General features: G+C 46.6%; 1 protein-coding gene across 3 annotated transcripts in view; it reads right to left on the bottom strand.

Moving 5' to 3' along the window:
- Positions 1–11,017, bottom strand: part of WWOX (WW domain containing oxidoreductase) — a 1,126,706-nt gene extending 1,115,689 nt beyond the window's left edge. For 2 of the 3 annotated variants that reach the window (XM_030819181.1, XM_030819185.1), the window contains exons 1-3: positions 10,553–11,017; positions 1,719–1,783; positions 365–422 (exon numbers count right to left, since the gene is read on the bottom strand). In XM_030819181.1, the coding sequence (XP_030675041.1) occupies positions 365–422; positions 1,719–1,783; positions 10,553–10,659 (230 nt within the window). In that variant the 5' untranslated portion in view covers positions 10,660–11,017. The remainder of the gene's footprint in view (positions 1–364; positions 423–1,718; positions 1,784–10,552) is intronic. The other variant, XM_003259982.4, reaches the window with a different exon arrangement.
- Positions 11,018–25,462: the final 14,445 nt, after the last annotated feature.

The raw sequence follows: 25,462 nt of genomic DNA, 5'->3' as shown, positions 1-25,462 counted from the left end.
ACAGGCACATACCACCACACCCAGCTAATTTTTGTATTTTTAGTAGAGATGGAGTTTCACCATGTTGGCCAGAATGGTCTCGATCCCTTAACCTCATGATCCACCCGCTTCGGCCTCCCAAGGTGCTGGGATTACAGGCATGAGCCACGGTGCCTGCCCTCCCTACTTTTTTTTTTTAAGGATGCATGTGCACGGAAAATAGAAAAATAAATCCAGCGATGTTAAAAGTAGTTACTTCTGCTAAGATTACAGATACATACTATTATACTTTGTATTTTTCTACAGTTACTGTGTATTACTTTATAATTAAAAATTCCTATTAAAAAGCAAAACAGCTGAGAGTGGTTTCTTTGTAGACACTTACTCAACAAAAAACACTTGTCCGTTCTCATCAGTTTCTTGTTCCCATCCGTATGGCAAATCTGAAACACAGGAAAGACAGGTCTACAGGTGCCAGGAAGAAGTAAAGACCATCCAGGGATCAGGAAGGGAAGGAGCCCTCCCGGCCCCGCCCCCAGGCCTGTCCCTCCCACCCAGCAGCTGTCACATCAACTGGCTTTCGTCACATGTTCCAATTGTGGCAGCTGCAGAAGGCCCCTGATCCCACCTGGGCTCCACATTTTTGCCTCTTGCTTTGAAGGAAACCTATTTTATTCCTGATCACTCTATAAACCATACTGGTTGCACTAATCCATGAGAATTCTCCCTTGAATGAGCTCACAGAACATATGTATATGCAGGGCAGGCACCCAACGTCATTCATACGCTGACTTGTGATGCCTCAAATGATATTAGAAGGCACGGCCATTTTTTTTCATGTGCACACATTGACTCTTCAACTAGACCCTAAACCTCTTAAGGGCAGGAACCTTCTCACATTTTTTTTTGAGACGGGGTGTCACTATGATGTCTAGGCTCACCTCGAATTCCCAGGCAAAAGTGATCCTCCCACCTCTGCCTACCAAAGTGCTGGGATCACAATCACAACCCACCATGCCTGGCCCTTTCTTATACTTCTATTCCGTGGATCATACACTAGCTCAGGTCACCTAGAAGTCATGGCAATCTTTACAAAATTTCTAAATACTTATATATTTAATTCCACAGTATACCCAAGAACAATTTTATAAACACTGCAATGATAGGAAAACATCATAAACTGTGAATCAAAGGCCTCAATTATTCTGATTGTGTTTTTCGTTGTTGTTGCTATTTTTCAGACAGTATCTCGCCCTGTCACCGAGGCTGGAGCGCAGTGGTGTGATCTTGGCTCACTGCAACCTCCATCTCCTGGATTTGAGCGCTTCTTGTGCCTCACCCTCCGAAATAGCTGGAATTACAGGCGCACGCAACCACGCCCAGCTCATTTTTGTATTTTTAGAAGAGATGCAGTTTCAACATGTTGGCCAGGCTGGTCTCCAGCTCCTGACGTCAGTTTATCCACCCGCCTCGGCCTCCCAAAGTGCTGGGTTTACAGGCATAAACCACCACGTCCAGCCATTTTGGTACTTTAAGACCAGTAAGAAATCATCCTCACTCGATCCTACGATCTCATCATCTTCTTCTGCCAAATCCCATAAGCTCCTCAGAGTAGGAGTCTCCTTCTCTACCAGAGAGCCCTCCCTAAAACACACAATAACCTGTCACCTCTCTGCCAGTGACATTTCCTCATCTACTTAATGCTTCAATCCAAGATCCTTTGACAACAACATACAAACCTCCTGCCACTCGTTTTCTTTTTCCAGTTTTTGGATGTTCCCACTGAGTCTTCTCCTCGGTGTGACTGTTAAAAAAAAAAAAAAAGAAAAGAAAAATCCACAGTAATAAGTAAAAATTAACTCTTTTAAAAAGTAATCAGTTGTATTAAATTTTTTCTCTCCCAGATGGCCAGATATAAGGAGGAAGTGGGGGAAAAAGGAGAAAGAGGACTGTGACCCCAGCTACAGGGTCAACTTTAGGAGGTTTGCTGAATCACTCAAAATATCTAGAGGCAGTTGGGCGCGGTGGCTCACACCTGTAATCCCAGCACTTTGGGAGCCCTAGGGGAGCAGATCACGAGGTCAGGAGATGGAGACCATCCTGGCCAACATGGTGAAACCCCGTCTCTAAAAAAAATACAAACATTAGCTGGGCACAGTGGCACGTGCCTGTAGTCCCAGCTACTTGGGAGGCTGAGGCAGGAGAATCACTTGAACCAGGGAGGCAGAGGTTGCAGTGAGCGGGGATCACGCCGCTGCACTCCAGCCTGGTGACAGAGCAAGATTCCATCTCAAAAAAAAAATAAAAAATAAATAAATAAATCCAGAGACATTTTGCTCTGTATTTGTTTTAGTTTTATTCCAGGACGTAGGGACAAAATTCATAATATCTAATTTATATAATCTCTTAAAATGTTTACTTATTTATTTGTATTTCTTTTTAAAGAATCAGGGTCTCACTATGTTGCCCAGGCTGGACTGGAACTCCTGGATTCAAGTGACCCTACTATTTCAGCCTCTTGAGTGGCTGGGACTAGAAGCCCGTGAAATCTTGCCCAGCTAAAATGTATATTCTTTCCACAGATATAACTTCAAAGTGTTTTGTTAAGCACTGGTCCCTAACTGGTCCCAAGAGGTAGTTAAGAGATGCAGTAAGATCTCCCCATAGGGCACCTAGCCATGCGCTGTGCACCTTTGGTCAAGTGACCCCACTCCTTAATCTCCATCCCCTCATCTGCAAAATGGAAATAGTCCTAGCACTGATCTCAGGGGCTGCTATAAGAATATTGTACATCCAGGGTTTCGCATAGCACCTGGCATACAAAAAGCTCTGGGAAATGTAAGCTATTATTTTGAACAAATCAGTTACACAAACTAGTCCAATTTTTGCGTCAAACTTAACATTTCATTTCAGACCACCACCCAAACTTATAATTAAAATAGTAGGCCAATAACTAGAAACACGTGTCACCAGGTAATAAGGTATCCAGGAAAACATACAATTATTTCAACAGGGAAACAGCCAGGTGCTACAAGAGGCATTCGAAAGGTAGGCTGGGTTTCCTAAAAGTTCACCTACTAATGCCAACTCAGAAAGTTATGTTATTTAATCAGCAACATCTAGATGATAAGATGTGAACATTCTTTCCCTATCCATTATTTTACAGAAAATAAATACAGAGAGCATGAATTTTCTAAAGACCTTGGTGACAAAAGACCTTGTAAGCAAGGTCTTTTCATGAACTGCTGGCTTCTGGTCTGTTTGACAAAGTCTTGGCTGCTGGGTCTCTGTCATGGTGCAGGAAGGCCTCACTCAGCATGCTGAAGACCTGAGCGTCCCATGCTAGCTGAGTCCAGCCAGTCTCCTCAGCGCTACTGCCACCTCACAGAGCTGCTGAAAAGGCGAGACACATGACACCTGTGACAATGCTTGGAGAACGATTAAATCCTTGTACCAGCTACAGTATCAGTAGTAAAGACAAACTCCTACTTCGTACATCAACCACCATCCAATATCACTTGCGAAAAAAGCAGCTCTATGGCAGGTCACGGTGGTGGATCACACCTGTAATCCCAGCACTTCGGGAGGGCAAGGCAGGCAGATCACTTGAGGTCAGGAGTTCGCGACCAGCCTGACCAACATGGAGAAACCCTGTCTCTACTAAAAATAAAAATCAGCTGGGCGTAGTGGTACATGCCTGTAATCCTAGCTATTCGGGAGGCTGAGGCATGAGAATTGCTTGAACCCAGGAGGCAGAGGCTGCAGTGAGCAGAGATTGCACACTCCAGCCTGGGTAACAATTGTGAAACTCCATCTCAAAAAAAAAAATGCAGCTCTGACTCTCTGGCTCTCTGGTAAGGATAACCCACTCTCTGCTGGCACAGTGGGAATATTGGTATACCAACTCCTACTTCTCCTTCAAAATGAACGGCAACAGCAATCAGATAAACCAAGCATTGGCAATAACATGAAACCTTCCTGCCCCTTGTGGAGCTGTGTCTCATGCTTCTTCAAGAAAGTTCAGAGATGGAGTTGCATTTTCCTTGCCTGCCATTAAAAGTAGTCTTCATCTCACAGGCACACATCAAATGCGCTTGAAGCCTGGCTCCAAAAAACTCTGCCCTCAAGAATCCACGAAGCGGCTGGGCGCAGTGGCTCACGCCTGTAATCCCAGCACTTTGAGAGGCCGAGGCGGGAGGATCGCTAGCGCCCAGGAGATCGAGACCAGCCTAGGCAACATGGCAAAACCCCATCTCTACTAAAAATACAAAAATTAGACAGACATGGTGGCACATGCCTGTAATCGCAGCTACTTGAGTGGCTGAGGCATGAGAATTTCCTGAACCTGGGAGGTGGAGATTGCAGTGAGCCAAAATCACGCCACTGCAGTCCAGCCTGGGCGAAAAAGCAAGACTCAACCTAAAAAAAAAAAAAAAAAAAAAAAAAATCCACAAAATGACCCTTAAGAGTGGAAGCTGAGCCTTGATGGCAGGTAGGCTGGCACAGAAAGAGCCTCCCGGCCCTTAGTAGGTGAAGCTGTGCCCTCAGACATGTAGCCTCATGCCTGGCCCACAGCAGGTGCACAAATGTCAACATATAGAATGAATACTTTCCAAAGGAGCTACAAAACTCACTCACAACAGTTTGTATTTATTGAGAAAGACATTTAAAAAACAAAAAAACTCTGTCAACCTATGTTCTTGACTTTCACAGAACATGCCTGAACCAGGGTTTCTTATCCTCACTGCTGGTGGCACTTGGGGCTGGATCATTCTTTTTTTTTTTTTTTTGAGACAAGAGTCTCACTCCGTCACCCAGGCTGAAGTACAGTATTGCAATCTCAGCTCACTGCAACCTCTGCCTCCCTGGTTCAAGCAATTCTCCTGCCTCAGCCTGAGTAGCCAGGATTACAGGCACCTGCCACCATGCCCAGATAATTTTTGTATTTTTAGTAGAGATGGGGTTTCACCACGTTGGCCAGGCAGGTCTCGAACTCCTGACTTCAACTGATCCACCTGCCTCGGCCTCCCAAAGTGCTGCGATTACAGGCATGAGCCACTGCACCCGGCCTGCATCATTCTTTGTTGTGGGGCTATCTTGGACACCACTGGCCTCTGCCCATCAGATGCCAATACCCCAGTCCCACAGCTGTAGCAACAGAAAGCATCTCCAGACGTTGCCAACCGTCCCCTGCAGAACACAACCATCCCTGGGGAAGAACCCAGAACCAGCTGAAGCGGAGAGAGTAATTTGGTCATGAAGATTCTGGAGCCCGACTGCCCACGTTTTCTGGGTCTCCCATTTGCCAGCCATTCTGCCCTTGAAGAAGTCATTTAATCCCATGCCTCAGTTTCCTCATCAGTTTAGAGGGGGACAATAACAGCACCTACTTCTTGGGGTTATAGAGAGAGGACCAAGTGAGTTAACACAGGAAGGACTAAGAACTGTACCTTTCAATAGAAGACTTTTTTAATAAATATAAAAATTAATTAAAATTTTTAATTATAACCTTAAATGAGTTTTTAATGAAGACAAAATTAGAACACATGTCCCCTAAGCGTTCTCCTATTCTCCTTTAAATAGAAGCCGTCTTTGATTTTTGATTCTTTCAATAAGCTTGTCGTTTAAAAAGATAATTAACAGTAATCTAAACTTAAAGGATTCAAAATTAAGTGAACATCATATTACGTGAATACCACACTTCCACGTATGGGGTGTTTTCTGTTATTTTGTTTTAGACAGGGTCTCATTCTGTGGCCCAGGCTAGAGCACAGTGATGCAATCACAGCCCACTGCAGCCTCGAGCTCCTGGGCTGAAGCAATCTGCCCACCTTGGCCTCCCACCATGCCCAGCCTATGGTGTGTGGGTGTGCGTGGGTGTGTGTGTGCGTGTGTGTGTGTGTGTCTGCTGTGAGCACAGTGTAAGTTAGAAGGCAGGTCTAGAGTTGACGGTGGGGACAGCCAGACCTGTGGACGCAGGAGCCATTGAGGCCTCTGACTGCCAAAAGGCCTGAGCTTCGTAACGGGACAAGGAAGGGCAAATAAGGACGGCTCTGACCCTGAGACCTTGTCCCTCACTCCCCATCTCCCACGAAGGGGCTGCTCTGAGACGGTGAAGGGAGAGGGGTAGAAGAAAGGCCCACCAGCTCTCTCGGGTTCCCAGTCTCCCCCGACCTCATCCCTGGGAGCCCACCCTCATGGGCTTTGGAGTGCTAGGACATGTGTGCCTTTGAGGCATACAAGTGAACCATGGGGCAGGTGAGAAAGCAGGAGAGGCCGACAGCACCCACATAAGACCGGGTTCTACCAGACCCTGAAGTCTCAGTGGAAGCTACAGCCTCTATCCCCGGCCGTGGCCCTGCTACAGTAGGAGAAACAATATGGAAAAGAAATGACTCAAAGAGCAGCCTCCTAGAAAGCACATCCGCAAATTTCCCAAACCCCAAGACAAAAACAAGTGTCACTTCCAGAGTCAGGAATGACAAGGGGTTGGAGCCAGCGCAAAAATTAAAACTGAAAAGAAAGGAAGGGCCAGGATGCTCACACATCAGGAGAGATCAAGGGAATGTGGGGTTAGGACGTATCAGAGGCATCCTAAGCTAACATCCAAAGAACTTCAGCCTTTCAACCCTGACACCCAGAGAACTGAGGGCCAGTGGGGACGGACACAAGGTCCAGAGAGTGAGCCCTCAAGCTGGGAGCCAGCCAAGCCCTGGCATCTCAGCTGGTGTAAACAATAAATAGCTAATGCACGCGGGGCTGAATACCTAGGTGATGGGTTGACAGGTACAGCAAGGTACCATGGCACAGGTTTACTTATGTAACAAACCGGCACATCCTGCACAGGTATCTTGGAATTTTAAACTAAATTAAATTTAAAAAAAAAAAGCGGAGCCAGAGAGGCCAGCTTGAGACTTAAGACACTAGTCGGGAGGGCTGGAGGAAAGGCTTTTGGAAACCATGTATGCACCCGAGGCCCCTGGCCATGGGCCACTCAGGAAGAAAGCAGATGGGAGAAAGTCCAGGCGGCAGGAAGGCAGGCACAGGGGGCACGCAGGGCGAGCAGGAGCAAGGGAGCCCCAGGGCCCTAACGCCAGGCTCCAGGACAAGCCTGCAGGGAAACAGAAGCACCTCTGGGGCTGAGCGGCAAAGGAGGAGACGCCCCACAGAGCCAGAGGCAGAGGTGGGCATAGGAAGCCGGAAGCGGGTAATGTGCATCTTTGTACTTTGGGGCCCTGTGCACTACCCACCGACCCATAGAAGCCCGCGGCTGACCTTCCCGAGATGATTCATTTACTCATCCCACATGGGCTCATCTTACGGCTTCTGGGTGCCAAGCACTGGGGACACTCAGATGAACAAGCTGCCCTCATGACGTCTGCAACCTGGGCAAGGGAGACAGGGCCAACAAGGAGGAGTACAAAGCCAAGGCTGAACATGAAGAAGCAGAGAAACAAGATGACCAGGACAAGGTCGAGGGGACACCCACAGTTAGGAAGGTCTCTTGGGCAGTGACATGAAAGCTCAGCTCTGAAGGAGAAGGAGCCTTTCTCCAATGTACAGGTGAGAGGAACAGCAAGTGCCGGCTCAGGAGCTTGCCTCGACCCCTGCAAAGGCTACTGGAGCTCTGCTGCTGGAAATGTCCCTTTAATTCTCCAGAGCCAGAAATCCTTCCGGAAGTCACAAGCTGAATGAATGCCAGCCTCTGGCTCTGCCAACACAGCCCAAGCTTCTCAGCAAGGCACAGAACTCCTTGAACTGGGTCCTCCCTTCCCTGCCTTAACGTTCACATTCCTGGACCCTCACAAAGATCACAGGCCCCTGGACAGGCCATGCAGGGGGTCTCTCCTCTCACTGTTCCCTCTACCTAGACTGCCCTCCTGCCCCACCCACCCCTACTTGTACTAAAAACACCGCTCTGGGCTTGGCACAGTGCCTCAGGCCTGTGATTCCAGTGCTTCCGGAGGGAGGGTGGCTTGAGTTCAGGAGTTCAAACCAGCCTAGGCAACATGGTGAGACCCCATTTCTACAAAACATGTAATAATTAGCTGGGAGTGGAGGCACACACCCGTGGTCCCGGGTACTCAACAGGCTGAGGCAGGAGGATCGCTTGAGTCCAGGAAGTCAAGGTTACTGTGAGTGTGCCGCTATATTCCCTCACGATCCCCCGCACTACCTACACACACCTCTTGCCAGACACACTGCTTCCTGGTATACACACTGCGTGGGGACGCTCCTACACATGTCACTGCACCCTAATAAGATTGGGTCCTAAGGATGACAACTGGCTCTTACTTGCCTCGGTATAACCAGTGCCAGCCAAAGGCCTGGCACATAATACCTCTGTGTGTCTTCAATGAACTCATCAGAAGTTGGTTGTTTTTCCTCTACCTTGCCACCAAAGGCAGGAATGGTTCACATCCTTTCATAGATTAGAATCACCTGGGAGGGAAGATTTTTTTTCAAACCTACCAAGGGAGAGGAGAGGGGCTAAACCAATTAAATCAGAAATTCTGGGCTGGCGCAGTGGCTCCTGTCTGTAATCTCAACACTTTGGGAGGCCGAGGTGGGCGGATCACCTGAGGCCAGGAGTTGGAGACCAGCCTGGCCCACAGGGCGAAATTAGCCAGGCGTGGTGGCCGGCGCCTGTAATCCCAGCTGTTTGGGAGGCTGAGACACAAGAATCGCTTGAACTCGGAATGCAAAGGTTGCAGTGAGCCGAGATCGCACCACTGCACTCCAGTCTGGGCGACGGAGCAAGACTCTGTATTAATTAAAAAAAAAAAGGCCCAGCGCTGTGGCTCACGCCTGTAATCCCAGCACTTTGAGAGGCACAGGCGGGCAGATCACGACGTCAGATGATCGAGACCATCCTGGCTAACACGGTGAAACCCCGTCTCTACTAAAAATACAAAACCTTAGATGGGCGTGGTGGCGGGCACCTGTAGTCCCAGCTACTCGGGAGGCTGAGACAGGAGAATGGCGTGAACCCGGGAGGCGGAGCTTAAAGTGAGCCGAGATCGCGCCACTGCACTCCAGCCTGGGCGACAGAACGAGATCCCGTCTCAAAAAAAAAAAAAAAAAAAGGCCGGGCGCCGTGGCTCATGCCTGTAATCCCAGCACTTTGAGAGGCCTAGGCGGGCGGATCACGAGGTCAGGAGATCGAGACCATCCTGGCTAACACGGTGAAACCCTGTCTCTACTAAAAACAGAAAAACTTGGCCGGGCGTGGTGGCGGGCTCCTGTAGTCGCAGCTACTCGTGAGGCTGAGGAAGGAAAATGGCATGAACCCGGGAGGCGTAGCTTGCAGTGAGCCGAGATCGCGCCACTGCACTCCAGCCTGGGCAACACAGCAAGACTCCGTCTAAAAAAAAAAAAAAAAAAAAAAAAACCCTCTGGAAGTGGGGCCCAAAAAAAGCCACTTACAAAAAAATTTCCCAGGTGCTGAAAATCAGATTTACATCCGTGTTTCTCAAAACCAGGTGATATTCCATCTCACCTGGAAAGCTTAAAAAAAACAGACTCCCAAAGTTGAGAGTCGGCTGCAGTAGGTTCTCTATGAATACCCAAAACGTGTATTTAGGACATTCCCTAGATGATTCTAAGGTGCTGATAGAAGACGCACTGTCCTATCTGAAGAGCAATCAGGAAAGACAGTTAAGGAACAGAGAGTACCTACTAGACACGGTGCTACGTGCTTTACGCACAGTGCCTGAACTGACCCTCATATCAACCCATTTTACAGGTGAGAAAACTGAGATTAAACATTATTTCAATGGCCCAAGGTCACACAGTTAAACATGAAGGCTCTGCTGGGGTTTCCAAAACTTTCCCAGGAAATGATAGTGAAGCTATCTAGAACTTCTGCTCAAAAAATACTCCTGGCTAGGTGCAGTGGCTCACGCCTGTAATCTCAACAATTCTGGAGGCTGAGGCAGGTGGATTGCTTGAGCCCAGCAGTTCGAGACCAGCCTGGGCAACATGGTGCGACCCTAGTCTCTACAAATACTTAAAAAATTAGTCGGGCATGGTAGTGCACGCCTGTAGTCCCAGCCACTCAGGAGGCTGAGATGAGAGGATTGCCTGAACCCGCTAGGTAGAGGCTGCAGTGGGCTATGATGGCACCACTGCACTCCAGCCTGGGTGACTGAGCAATACTGGTCTGGAGAAAACAAAACAAAACAAAACAAAACAACAAAACAAAACAAAACAAAACTCCTATCCCTGCAACCCAGAGCCTGCAGGAGGGAGCTGAGCATGTGCACTTTTTAAAACGTCTTTATTTTTGGCGGGGATGAGGCCGCTTTGCCCTCGCCGCGCCGCGCAGTGCTGCATCCTGAACAGCAGAGGGCGCGCCGGGAAGCCGCCAGGTGACCCCCGCTGGACCCAGGGCCCACCAAGGGGGCAGGCCCCTCCTGGGAACCCTGGACCCTTTTCCCTGAAGCTCCTTAACAGTCACTTCCACTTTGCACCGCACTCGCTGCGCTGGAGTGCGCGCCCTCCCCGCGCAGGTGGCGTCCGAGGACAGTGCAGGGTCCCAGGTGCGTCCGCGGCCCCACTGCGGCCCCCTTACTTGGCGTAGTAAACCCAGCCGTCCTTGGTGGTTCTCTCCTCCCAGCCTGGAGGCAGCTCGTCCTCACTGTCCGTGTCGTCCAGGCCCGCGTAGCGTAGCGCTGCCATGGCTGACTGTGGAGGCACCTGGCCCCGCTATCGCCCGCTGCCGGGTCCCCTCGCTCAGGAACTCACTCCCACTCCAAACGAGACCCGCGCGCGTCGGCACCCGACCGCTCACGCCTGCGCACTGCGCCCTCCAGGGGCCGCTCCGCCGACCACGAAGCTGAAATCCAGTCTCCGCAATATCGCGACTGCCGGCGTCAAAGGGGCAAGGCCTGGAGAAGAAGGCGGTGAAAGCGCCTAAGAGATCGCCGGGCTAGACAGCAAAGCCGGAGAGCGCTCCGAGGCGCCGGAGATGGAGCGGAGCCTTGTCAGCCTCCCCGCCGCAGGGAAGGGGCGTGCGCATCCAGTTTCGGGCCAGGACTCCGCCCGTTGCTGGGCGACCCGTAATTACTTCCGCGTTGTTCTGGCCAATCCTGCCGGAGCCCGGCAATTGGATATGGGAAATGTAGTCCAGGCGGCGCCTGACTGAAAAGCGGCGCCCATGCTGTTGTCCTGGGCTTCTGTCTCTCTTGCCTTGGGGCCTCGTGCAAGTCCATGATCACAAACCTTCCAGAGCTTACCAGCATTCGTGCTGATTCACAACCGTTGTTCTGCGTATGAACACAATGTTAAAATACAACCTGGAGAACTTAAAAACTGCAGATTCCTGATTTCCTGGTTTTAGAGAAGGTTCTTCCAGCCGAAACACGGTGCTGTTGATAATAGAGATTGATGTTTACGGAGCACTTAATGTGGGGTCCAGGCCGGAAATGCACAGACATCTCATGTACCTGACACCTTTGTGTCGTGGGCGCAACTCAGACAGAGTAGCTAGGCCGGGCTCAGTGGCTCATGCCTGTAATCCAAACACATTAAGAGACTGAGGCAGGAGGATCACTTGAGGCCAGGAGTTTGAGAACAGCCTGGGCAACATAACAAGACCCCTGTCTCTACCAAAAATAATTATTTTTTTAGTTTGCCGGGCGTGGTAGTGCACATCTGTAGTCCCAGCTACTCATTGAGGCTGAAGGGGGAGGATCGCTTGAGCCCAAGAAGTCGAGGCTGCAGTGAGCTATGATCGGGCCACTGCACTCCAGCATGGGCGACGGAGAGAGCTGCTGTCTTTAAAAAACTGCCTCACCTTCAGAGAATTTCCTTTAGTAAGTCTGGAATGGGTCCAGAATCTGGAGAGAAAGGAAGGGAAGAAGGGAGGAAGGGAGGGAGGGAGGGAGGAAGGAAGGAAGGACGGACGGAAGGAAGGAGTGAAGGAAGGAAGGAAGGAAAAAAAAATAAAAGAAAGAAAGGATAGTTAACTACCTTAGGAGGCACAGGAAGAGAGGAGGGCCGGGGGATTCCTGGCAGTTGAGATCGCATCACTCCACTACAGTTACTGACTCATCTGTGTAGTCCCGACTAAACTGACAAAGCACACCCGGGACTTCTTTCTATTGCCAGCCCTTGGTAAATGCTTCAACCTACAAATTTATTAAATAAACAAATGAATGAATGATGTGATTCCTAAGGTTTGGTTCTCTGTGAATCAATCTAATTAAAAACAAAATCCCGTATTTACAAAGTAGACTCAAGCCCTCTTGGACCACCAAAAGGTATCCTACAAATGTTCTGTATCCAAAACCTCAGACATATCTTCAGCTTGTGCCTAAGGAGCTTTCCAGAACATTCCCTGTGTGGCACTTGCTCCCCAGCCCCATGTTACAGGGAAATCTACTTACCACGATTTCTTAGGCCTAGGTCCCAGAGAATGCAAGCCTCCATCAGAAAAATTACATATATTTGATTCTGCTGAGAGAGCAAAAAAATAAAATTAAAAGTAAGGAATTTTAAAAGCATATATGTTAATGGGCAGTGTGTGGCAGCTGCTTTTTGTCTTCATGTTCTCAACTTGATGATTGCATAGGATTCCTGCACTATGTACTCTTTAGCGGAGACACTTGCCTTTCTGTACTTGACCAACCAAAAACAAGCTTAACAAAGCACTGTTTAGTTTAACAGGCCTTCTCTCTCATCTTAAAGCCATCATAAGATTTTTTCCAAATCCACCTGTGTTTAAATCTGCTACCATTGAATTGGGTGTGGTAGCTCACAACTGTAATCCCAGCACTTTGGGAGGCTGAGGCAGGAGAATTGCTTGAGCCCAGGAGTTCAAGACCAGCCTGGGCAACATAGTGAGACCCCCCTCACTCCATCTCTACAAAAAATTTAAAAGATAGCCAGTGTGGTGGTGCATGCCTGTAGTCTCAGCTAGTTGGGAGGCTAAGGTGGGAGGATTACTCTAGTAATCCTAGAGTAATTACTAGTAATCCTAGTATTTACTCCTAGGCTCTAGCCTAGAAGTTCAAGGGTACAGTGAGCCATGATTGTACCACTGCACTCCAGCAACAACAAAAAAAGATAAAAATAAATCTGCTACCACTAATCTGTTGCTCCACTGCTCCCCTCAATTTAGCTCCTTTCCCCTCTCACCTAAGCCTACTTATTCCTTTGCTATTTGTAGGAAATTCAGTCATAAGATCCCCTGATTGTGGGGAGAGGAAGGAATGAAGTCAAACTGATTAGCCTCAGCTTCTCCATTCATTATCTTTGACTCTGTTCAGTTTCCCGAGGACTGTCTGCTTAGGTTTATCTCGGTTTCCTCTGGCCAGAGCTTCTGCTGGGATCTGTTACCTGTAACTTCGCATCAGCCCACAGCTAGTGATATAGCATGCTGTTCCCCACACTGGGGAGCAGTCCCCCTGGAAGAAGTTTAAACTTCAGGTTCTATCCTGTGCTGATCCTACCACTTTGGAAATTCCCTCTAAGACTTCTCCTGCTGCTGACACCAGGGTTTCTCAGCCTCGAGATTACTGATATTTGGAACCAGATCATTCCTTATGGTAGGGCTGTCCAGTGCATTGTAGGATGTTTAGCAGCATCTCTGGCCTCTACCCACTAGATGCCAGCATTAGATGCACTTCTCCTAGTTGTAACAACAACAAATGTCTCCGGCAGTTGCCAGTCTTCCCCCAGTGGAGAATCTACACGGAGAAGTTAGTAAATGACTCACTTACGAATCACAGGAGTTCTACTGAGATTCATTTCAGGCATTGAGGAGCCTGTTTCTGTCAGGAGATTCACAGGGTGATCCTGGGACCCTGATGGCTCCAGCACAGGCTCTGATTACTGAGTTCTGTAGCATGGTCTGGATATCTCTCACCTTCCTAGCCCCTCTGCAGATCAGAGACATCCTGCAGAAATCTATCTGGCTCGTCCAGACTCCAGTAATGGTGGGAATGGTTATCATAATCACATTTTCTTCTCTCTTTTTTTTCTTTTCTTTTTTTTTTTTTGAGACACAGTCTCAATCTGTCACCAGGCTGGAGAGCAGTGGCATTATCTTGGCTCACTGCAACCTGCACCTCCCCGGTTGAAGTGATTCTCCTGCCTCAGCCTCCTAAGTAGCTAGGACTATAGGTGTGTGTCACCACACCCAGCTAATTTTTGTATTTTTAGTAGAGATGAGGTTTCCCCATCTTGGCCAGGCTGGTCTTGAACTCCAAAGTGCTCGAATTACAGGCATGAGCCACCGCACCCAGCCTCTTCTCCCTTTCTTACAACTTATTTGTTGTAAGATAAGGTTAAAGAAGTAAGACATGCAAGCATTGGGAACTTTTTCCTCTTGAGGTTTGTCTCCTCCCTCCCATGGGCTACATTTTCTGCTCTCTCCTTACTGGCTTCCCCTGTTTACTCACAGTTTCTGTCCCCCTGAACTTTAGCTTTGACTTGCTCTGATGAGGATCTATCAGCAGGCAAGCCCTACTTGGTGAGGGTTGGATTATAATTGGTTTGAGAAGGCTTATGTTTGGGAATGAGCCAATGTTCTCAAAATGTTACCTAAGAAAGCCTTCAGAATGGTTTGTTTTAAACAACCCCATTAAAAAGTGGGCAAAGGACATGAACAGACACTTCTCAAGACATTCATGCAGCCAAGAAACATATGAAAAAAAGCTCAACATCACTGATCATTAAATATATGCAAATCAAAACCACACTGAGATACCATCTCATGCCAATCAAAAGGGCAATTATTAAAAAGTCAAAAAACAGCAGATGCTGGCAAGGTTGCGGAGAAAAAGAAACACTTTTACACCCTTTGTGGGACAGTAAATTAGTTTAACCATTGTGGAAGATAGTGTGGCGATTCCTCAAAGAACTAGAGGCAGAAATACCATTTGACCCAGCAATTCCATTACTTGGTATATACCCAAAGGAACAGAAATCATTCTATTATAAAGATACGTGGACGCATATGTTCAGGGTAGCACTATTCACAATAACAAAGACATAGAATAACCCAAATGCGCATCGATGATAGACTGGATAAAGAAAATGTGGTACATATATACCATGGAATACTATGCAGCCATGAAAAGGAACAAGATTATGTCCTTTGCAGGGACATGTATGGAGGTGGAAGCCATTATCCTCCGAAAACTAACACACAAACAGAAAACCAAACACTGCCTTGATACGGTTTGGCTGTGTCTCCACTCAAATCTCAACTTGAATTGTATCTCCCAAAATTCCCACATGTTGTGAGAGGGACCCAGCAGGAGGTAACTGAATCATGAGGGCTGGTCTTTCCCATGCTATTCTCGTGAAGTGAGTGAGTCTCATGAGATATGATGGGTTTATCAGGGGTTTCCACTTTTGCTTCGTCCTCATTTTCTCTTGCCACCACCATGTAAGAAGTGCCTTTCACCTCCCACCATGATTCTGAGGCCTCCTCAGCCACGTGGAGCAAGTCCAGTTAAAGCTCTTTTTAAATTGTGAGTCCAGTTAAACCTCTTTTTCTTCCCAGTCTCGGGTATGTCTTTATCAGCAGCATGAAAACAGACTAGACATGTTCTCTGTGTGGTAGCTGAATGATGAAAACACACGGACACATGGAGGAGAATAACATACACTGGGGCCTATCGGAGGCAGGCAGGGAGGAAGAGCATCAGGAAGAATAGCTAATGGACTCTGGGCTTAATACCTAGGTAATGGGAAGATCTGTGTAGCAAACCACCATGGCACACATGTACCTGTGTAAAAATCCTGCACATCCTACACATATACTCCTGAACTTAAAGTAAAAGTTGAAGGAAAAAACAAAACAAAAGAATGGTTTGTTTTTGTAAAGACAAATGAATCACATTGATTATTAGCAAGGAGGTTAAACAAAAAACCAGCAACGTCTAGTTACACAACTGCACACCAGATGGCCCTATCCACCCACGATTTTAAAGGCTAAAGTCCAGCTCCCAACAAGGATTTCTACGTTTAAACTTTCTTTTCTTTTTGACTGATCACTTCTTCAATAACTGACAATTTCTGCACATAAGACGAATCAATTCTTGCTGAACACGATTTGCCATTACTCAAAAGAAATGTATGCAGGAGGCACAAAGGTTTAGTGCAACATTCCCGGAGCCACATTTTACTAGTTTCTTATCATTACCCTGAAGATGATAGTTTCCTTCCCCTTCCAACCACAAATACACAAACACCCTGGCAACTCTGCAAACCTGATTTAACTTAAATTGTCATTCTTTGGAAAATTAAGCCTGATGCTTTGGTGCAAAACTCAATGTACCCATGAGATCTGGGAGGCATCCTGGCTCTTCTGATAATTTTCTCATTGAGAGGTAACCAAAAAGGAAGAATGTTGAACAGCAGTCTTATGGAAAACTCTCCTAATCAATGTGTCCTTATTTAGGAAGATATGTTTGTATTTCATCTATTCATTCAAACACACAAGTGAAAAAATATGCTGTCTCTGATAGATATATAGAGAGAGACTCCTTATATCCAGAAATAACAGTGAATTAGCATAAGGTCAACAGTCAACCCAAAGAACTGTGGATTGAAGGTTCTAAGACAAATTTAAACCAAGACCTATAAGGTATGCTGAAACAGGGAGAGTTCCCATGTTATTTTCCTGTAATTTATCTTTTGAACCCAACTTATGTCACAAACTGTGACAGCGGCCAAGCCCTTCAACTTCCCTTAGTTTCATTGTCTGAAAAATGAAAATAATAGTAATGCCCACCTCACAGCCGTGTTAAGATATTAAATAAGTCAACATATGTCATCATATATAATATGGGGTCTGATCAGGAAAATAAGCCAGTATTAACATTTGGATTTTCTTTTTTAAGAGACAGGGTCTTGCTCTGTTTCCCAGGCTGGAGCACAGTGATGCAGTCATAGCTGACTGTAACCTCGAACTCCTGGGCTCAAGCGATCCTCCTAACTTTGCGTCTCAAAGCACTGGCATTACAGGCATGAGCTCCCAACACCAGCAAACATTTCGAATTTGACAGAGGGAATTCATTACACAGGGTATGGAAGAGCTGAGAAGACAAATTTGGGCTAATGATGCAAGTGAGAGATGAGCCAGAGTGGAAAGTCATTTCCAGGTCACAGGCTAGAGGGGCGAAGAGGAGCTATGACAGAAGCCAGGGAGCCAGAGGCAAGAAGGGGGCTGTGTGGAGTCCTAGTTAGGAAAAAGGAGTCAGGCTGGAGGGACCAGGGGAAAGTAAAGAGGAAGCTATAGATCAGTCTTTCTTTATGGCCCCAGACACGTGCCCCTCCTGCACAGATAACGCACATAGCACACAAGCTTCCTGCTTCTCATCGAACACTTCAATTTATCAAACACTTCGGCTGACAGAAGAATGCAAGTTAGCTCCTTGCTACCTTGGTGTTATCCATCAGCCCAAGAATCATTTTAAAACTATATAAAATCTCCAACAAGCCTTTGTATCCTTGCCATCAGCTCCTCTTCTGCTGATTCTCCCCATTGCAACCTTGCAACAGATTTTCCTACTGTCTTTAATAAATCCTCCTTTCTTTACCTACTGCTGTCTTGGTTCATTCTTTTATACCCACGGCACCAGCCCACATAGTCACTGCTCATCCACGACAGGCTGCCCTGAGGGGACTGGACCCTGGAGAAAGAACAATTGCTGCAGGAAAACCCTGCAGAGGTCATAGGGAGAAGAATAGCTGGCTCCCTGAGGTCACCTGCCAGGGCTTCTCATTGGATGAAACCACCCAGAAGCCAGAGGCCTTGGGCACCTGGGAAGAATCTCCTCTGCAGAAGAAAGGGAGGGAATGGATCTGTGAGCAACAGGAGGAAATAGGCGCTGACCAGCATCAGCACTTAGGACACTCTAGGTGTTGGCTACAGCTGCAGAAGCCTGTGATGGAGTGAGGAGGGGAAGTGGTTAAGATCACTCTGAGCCCCTTAAGTAGGGTGACCATATAATTTTATATTCCTAATGGAGACACATTGGAGAGAGAAAGAGAATGTTATTAAGAATTACTCTGAGGCCGGGCGCAGTGGCTCACGCTTGTAATCCGAGCACTTTGGGAGGCCGAGGCGGGCGGATCACGAGGTCAGGAGATCGAGACCACGGTGAAACCCCGTCTCTACTAAAAATACGAAAAATTAGCCGGGCGTGGCGGCGGGCGCCTGTAGTCCCAGCTACTCAGAGAGGCTGAGGCAGGAGAATGGCGTGAGCCCAGGAGGCGGAGCTTGCAGTGAGCCGAGATTGCGCCACTGCACTCCAGCCTGGGCGACAGAGCGAGACTCCGTCTCAAAAAAAAAAAAAAAAAAAAAAAAAGAATTACTCTGAGACACCTCTAGGATATATAGCCAAGCACTTGCCTAGCCGAGGGAGGCTTGTAAGCAAGGGAGTGACACAATCAAATTTGCTTATTTATTTATTTATTTGAGACTGAGTTTCACCCTTGTTGCCCAAGCTGGAGTGCAATGGTGCAATCTTGGCTCACTGCAACCTCTGCCTCCTAGATTCAATCTATTCTCTTGCCTCAGCCCCCCAAGTAGCTGGGATTACAGGCACGCACCACCATGCCCGGCTAATTTTTTTTATTTTTAGTAGAAACGAGGTTTCACCATGTTGGCCAGGCTAGTCTCGAACCCACGACCTCCGGTGATCCGCCCACCTCGGCCTCCAGATGTTTTGGGATTACAGGCATGAGCCACCTTGCTGGCCCAAATTTACATTTTTTAAGCCCTCCAGCAAATGGGTGGGGAATGGATTGACAGGGAATCTAGTCAAGCTGCTCTTAGAACTAGCAGTGATTTAATTTGGGTGATAGAGTGGCAATTTGGCCAATGGGGGTAAGGTAGGAAAGGAGGATGTAGTTGCCTGGGAGGTGGTAACCTAGGATGTCAACAGAGGCACAGTTAAAAAAATGACGTCAGAACTTTGCAAATGTCTGAGGGGCCTCAGTGCCCCCTCAGCAATTGCTCTCTGTTTCTACCTCTTCCTTGCACACCCCTGGCTCAGCCCAGTGTCAGGTCCCACTGATATTGATACAGGAGTTAAGAAGAAATTACTTAGGCATATAGTGAAGGTATGGGAACCGTGGATAAGGTTTTCCTTTTGATGAAAAGCAGCCTCCAAATCATTTTCTTTTCTAAGAAAGAGCAGCCTGTAAAATCGAGCTGCAAACATGGGCAAGCAAGCTAGAAGCTTGCACAAGTGAATGCTGGCAGCTGTGCCAATAGGAAAAGGCTACCTGGGACTAGGCATGTTCAAAACGATAGCTCCATCTTCTTTTTTCCTTTCAAACCACGTGTGCAGTAGGGAGCAGACAACATGGCGCTGACCAAGTGGAAAGCCTATTTGCATAATAAGATTAGAGCGGGGTGGTCAGTCTTCCCCATGCAATAGGTAAACGTCACACCTGTGACACAAGAACAACTACACAATCTGTAGGCCCTATGTAAATCTGACACTGCCTCCTCAAGCCTATCTATAAAATCCATGCCTGGCTAATTTTTTTTGTAGAGATTGGGTCTTGCTATGTTGCTCAGGCCAGTCTCAAACTCCTGGCCTCAAGCAATCCTGCCACGTCACCCTCCCAAAGTGCTGGAACTGCGGGCATGAGTCACCATGATCATCCACATGGCCTTTATTTTTATGAAAAAGTGAAGACATGGAGGAATTAAGTAACTTGCCCAGGGTGACCCAGTAAATGTCAGAGCTGGTATTTGAACATCTGCTGTCAACCACTATGCAATGTAGCCTCTTCGTACTCCTACATTTTCACCTTTATGAGTTCATTTCCCCATCCCTCTGTCTCTGGGCATCCATCCATCTGTCCATCACCACCCTATTCACCCCTCCATTCTTCAGTCCACTCATTTGTCTCTCCACATATCCAGACTGTCATTAACGTCTTGAATGGTGACTTTAGCTTTATTTTAATATTGCTTCATACAAGGAAGGAAACACATACGAGAAATTTACAATGTAAATTGCAGAAGCCAGAATATTTTAAACCATTAAGGTAAAATTAATTTAAGCACTGAAAGTTTAATATTTGGTTCAATAGGGGAAAAATAATGGATTCTAAAACATTCCCCTATTTCATTATTATGTCTGCCTGTTAATGCCTTATCTAGGTTTACACATGTCCATTTCTTATTTTTCAGCTGACATTAAAGGGGATCTGGAGAACTTGCGACTTCTTTGGTTGAGCAGTTGACAGAGTAAAACAGCCTTGGCCTTGGAGTTCAGCTCATCTACCAGCATTAATTAAATGTCAGTTATATGCAGGTACTGAGGAAAGACTGTTCTACTCCAGTTTATTCCATGAACCAGCCACACACTCTGGCCAGCCGGCAGCCACGCTCTCTCTTGCTGAGACACTACTATTTCTCCTGTTATTCTATAAACATGAAAACCTCTTCTTCTGTATTTCCTGCGCTCTGTGTAGTAAGTTCCAACCACGTACCAGCCTTGTCATAACCACTGTTCATAATCAACCTTTCGTCAAATGTGGGTTTTATTCCCTGAAATAGTAACAGTAAAGAGAAATACTATAGCTGTGGGCCAAGTCCAGTTGGTGACTTGAGTCCTCACACTGGTTTTCTTCTTGTTGCTTAGCCCAGTCAATTAACTTCGCTCTGCCAAAAGTTCCCGAACTGTGGTAGGCAGAATAAAGGTCTCCAATGATGTGCAAATCCTAGCTCTTGGAACCTGTGAATGCATCACGTTACATGGCAAAGGGTAATTAAGGTTGCAGATGAAATTAAAGTTGCTAATTAGGGAGGAAGATTGAGGCCGGGCACAGTGGCTCTCGCTTGTCATCCCAAACCCTGGGAGGCCAAGGCTGGAGGATCACTGAGGCTGCCAAGAGTTTGAGACCAGCCTGAGCATCATAGTGAGAACCCCTTCTCTACAAACAATACAAAAACCAGCCAGGCATGGTGGCCCACGCCTACAATCCTAGCTGTTTCTAAGGCCAGAGGATTGTTGAAGTCCAGAAATTTGAGGCTGCAGTGAGCTGTGATCACTGCACTCTAGCCTTGGTGACAGAGCGAGACTTGGTCTTGAAAAATAAATTAATTAATGGAATAAAATAAAAAGGCAGATTGGAAAGGGTGAGTGGATCTGCGGGGACGATTGTGGCAGAGCCTCCCGGAGCATCCATCTCTGGCCTGATGGACAGCACCAGGGGCAGGCAGAAGTCAAGCATACCCCAGAAGTGAGGGTCCCTGACCGAGGTGAACAGTGGCTCTCACAGGACAATCACTATCCACTGACCTCATAGCAACAGCAATGCTGGAGAACCCTCTGCCTAGGCCCAGCGCCATGAGCAGGGCTTCTTATGAGCTGAGTCCAGGAGTCTCTTCCCCTGTCCCTTCAGTTTTCCATTTTTTGGGTTTCGTTTGTTTGTTTTTGAGACACGGTCTTGCTCTGTCGCCCAGGCTGGAGTGCAGTGGTATGGTCTCAGCTCACTGCAACCTCTGCCTCCCAGGCTCAAGTGATTCTCATGCCTCAGCCTCTGTAGTAGGCTGAGTAGCTGGAATTAGAGGTCTGCACCACCATACCTGGATAATTTTTTGTATGGTTAGTAGAGACAGGATTTCACCATGTTGGCCAGGCTGGTCTCGAACTCCTGGTCTCAAGTGATCCGCCCACCTAAGCCTCCCAAAGGGTTGGGATTACAGGTGTGAGCCACCGCGCTGGCCATTTTGGGGAATTTTTATTGTTATTAAGCTGATGGGACTTACAGTATTTTTACACTGACTCTGTGCATAGGCCCTTTCATAAAGCTAGACTATGCCTTTGGTTTAGCCTTTTTTTTTTTTTTAAAAAAAGGGAAGATTATTCTGGATTACCCATTGGAGTCCAGTGTAATCACAGGGGTCTTTAAAAATGGAAGAGGAAGGCAGACGGGGAGGTCAGAATGCTGCAATGTGAGAGGGGCCTGACCCATTACTGCTGGCCTTGAAGACAGAGGGAGGGGGCCTTGAGCCAAGGAGTCTGAATGGGAAGCCTCTGGAAGGTGAAAAAGGCAGAGAACCAGATTCTGCCCTGGAGTCCCCAGAAAGGCACCTCCTGTCTGACTCGTTGATTTTAACCCAGCTTCAGGCTTCTGAGCCACAAACTGTGAGATAATGTGTGTTGTTTAAGCCACCCAGTTTGCAGTCACTTGTCACAGCAGCAATAGAAAATGAACACACGTAGCTATAAAGAAATGGGGTTTTATTATTTCACAATAATAAAAAAAAAGTTTTCTCATTTTTATTTTATTACGATTATTATTATTTTGGATAATAATACTCATGTAGCACGCACTACACGCCAGGCATGATAGTAGGCCCTTTACTAATATTAACTCCCTTAATCCTTGCAACCACCGATGACAAGGCACCATTTATTAGCAAACCAAGTTTCATAGATGAGGAAACTAAGGCACAAGAAACTTAAGTAACTTGCCCAAGGCCACTTGGAAAGCAAACGCTAACAGTGGCTGGGTTTAGAATACAAATAAGGGCACTAGCCCTGAACTCATCCTGTTAACTTGTTGCCCTGAGCGCTGCCTCTCCCGGACAGTGGAGTCCCAGCTCTGGTCCTCTGCTGGGTGCCAAGAGATTTTCACTGCTCCATGGGAAAGTGAGAAAAATTAGAAAAAAGAAATGGCTCATGCCTGTAATCCCAGCATTTTGGGAGGCCTAGGCAGGTGGATCACTTGAGGTCAGGAGTTCGAGACCAACCTGGTCAACAGGGCGAAAACCCCATCTCTACTAAAAAATACAAAAATTACCCAGATGTGGTGGCGCACGCCTGTAGTCCCAGCTACTCGGGAGGCTGAGGCAGGAGAATCACTGGAACCTGGGAGGCAGAGGTTGCAGTGAGCCAAGATTGTGACCCTGCACTGCAGTTTGGGTGGAAGAACGAGACTCCGTCCCAAAAAGAAAAAGAAAAAAGAAATGAAACTTTCTTAAGCTAAATGTATTCCACTTAAAGTACTGTCCTTTTATTTTCTGAGATCATATCTGTCCTACTTTTATTGCTTTCTGATGATTTTTTTCTCTCATCCAAGCATGTGTTATTAAGAAAATGTTTAGAGCTGGGCACGGTGGCTCACGCCCGCAATCCCAGTGCTTTGGGAGGCCGAGGTGGGTGGATCACCTGAGGTCAGGAGTTCAAGACCAGCCTGGCCAACATGGCAAAACCCCACCTCTACTACAAATACAAAAATTAGCTGGGCATGGTGGCAGGTGCCTATAATCCCAGCTACTCGTAGGCTGAGGAAGGAGAATTGCTTGAACTTGGGGGTGGAGGTTGCAGTGAGTTGAGATCGCACCACTTCACTCTAGCCTGTGTGGAAGAGTGACACTCCGTCTCAAAAAAAAAAAAGAAAGAAAGAAAATGTTTAGACATCCAGAAAAGTTGAGAGAAGAGCACAATGAATGTGCAAATACTCCTGTCCCCATATTTGCTTTATTATATATAGAGTTGGGGGTCTTGTTATGTTGCTCAGGCTTGTCTCACACTCCTGGCCTCAAGCAATCCTCCTACCTCGGCCTCCCAAAGTGCTGGATTAAGAGGTGTAAGTCAGCTTACTCAGCCCATATTTGCTGTAAAGAGCCCATTCTGTTGTGTGGGCTCACATAGATGAAAGTGCATCGCCAGCATCATGACAACTGACCTATGAATACGTTAGCAGGCCCCTCCTAAGAATGTGGTTATTATTCTCCATATCCCCAATACCATTTTCATACCTAACAAAATGACTGATATCTCCATTATATGAATTAATTGTACCTAAACTATTATTTCGGGTTTTTTAAATTGAGATACAATTCACATACCATAAAATTCACCACCCCCTCGAAGTGTACAATTCAGTGTCATTTAGTATATCTAGAGAGTTCTGTAATCATCACCACTATCTAATTTTAGAATATTTTCATCATCCCAAAAAGAAACCTATTAGCACTCTCTCTTCATTCTCCGTAGCCCCTAGTCCCTGGCAACCATTAATTGACTTTCTATCTGTATGAATTTACCTGCATTACCTCTGGGCATTTCCTATAAATTGAATCAAATAACAAGTAGTCTTTTGTGTCTAGCTTCTTTCACTTAGCACAATGTTTTTGAGGTTCATTCATACTGTAGCAGGGATCAATACTTTGTCCTTTTTATGACAGAATAATATTCCATTATATGGATGTGCCACATTTTATTTATTCATTCATCACTTGATGAACTTTCAGGTTGTTTTCACTTTTTTGGTTATTATGAGTAATGCAGCTACGCACATTTTTGTGTAGGCATGTGTTTTCTTTTCTATTCTTTTTTTGCAGAGACAAGGTCTCACTATGTTGCCCAGGCTGGTCTCAAACTCATGAGTTCAAGAAATCCTCCTGCCTCAGCCTCTCAAACTGCTAAGATGACAGGCAGGAGCCACCACTCTCGGCTGACATATGTTTTCATTTCTCATAGCTAGGAGTGGAGTTGCTGGGTCACATGGTAACTCTACACTTCACTTTTTGTAAAATGTCTTTTATAGCTTTTTCCCCCTCTGAGCACCAAGTCATTCAAGGTCCACGCGTTGCACTTGTTTGCTTGTCTCTTTGGTCTCATTTATTCTAGAGCAGTGTACCCCCAAATCTTTTTCCCTGTGACAATGACATTTAAAGGTTCCAGGTCATGCTGTCTTACAGAATGTGCCCCAAAGATTCTTCTGATTATTTCCTCACGGTGCTATTTAAATTGTTCTTCTGTCTCTATGTCTTCTGTAACCTGGAAGTAAGACTAGGAGCTTTACTGGATTCTTGGCAAAAATTGTTCTTAAGTCATGTATAGTATTTTCTACTGTTTTGGAGCGAAAATGTTTTATCTTTTATGGAAGGTGATAGTGATGGCAGGGTATTGATTTGTTTTCTCATTTTTATTTTATTACGATTATTATTATTTTGGATAATAATACCCAGGCTGGAGGGCAGTGGTATGACTGTGGCTTACTGCAGCCTCAACCTCCAGGGCTCAAGTGATCCTCCTACCTCAGCCGTCTGAGTAGCTGGAACTACAGGAGTACACCACCACATCTGGCTAATTTTTAAATTTTTCAAAGAGACACGGTCTTGCTATGTTGTCCAGGCTGGTCTCGAACTCCTGAGCTCAAGTGATCCTCCTGCCTGGGTGTCCCAAATTGCTGGGATTACAGGTATGAGCCACCATGCCAACCATTGTTTTTTGTTTTTTTTTTTAAATGGTCTTTCTTGACACATTGATAAAGTTGATAATCTCACTATAAAACTCCTCATTAAGAACAATGCACAATAACAATAAAAACAACAAACCAAAGCTTTTCTCTCTTGTATGAAATCTGAAAGATTGGGATTCATTAAACTAGGCAGCTTGTAAACCTAGCACCTATGATAGGCTGTGAAATGCGTTCCCTGAAGCATAACAGGGAGAGCCTGATTTTGTTTTATCATGAATGTCCGCAG

Source organism: Nomascus leucogenys, chromosome 2 (assembly GCF_006542625.1).
Source record: "Nomascus leucogenys isolate Asia chromosome 2, Asia_NLE_v1, whole genome shotgun sequence".
Taxonomy (NCBI): Eukaryota; Metazoa; Chordata; class Mammalia; order Primates; family Hylobatidae; genus Nomascus; species Nomascus leucogenys.
This window is presented reverse-complemented; position numbering and strand designations above follow the sequence as displayed.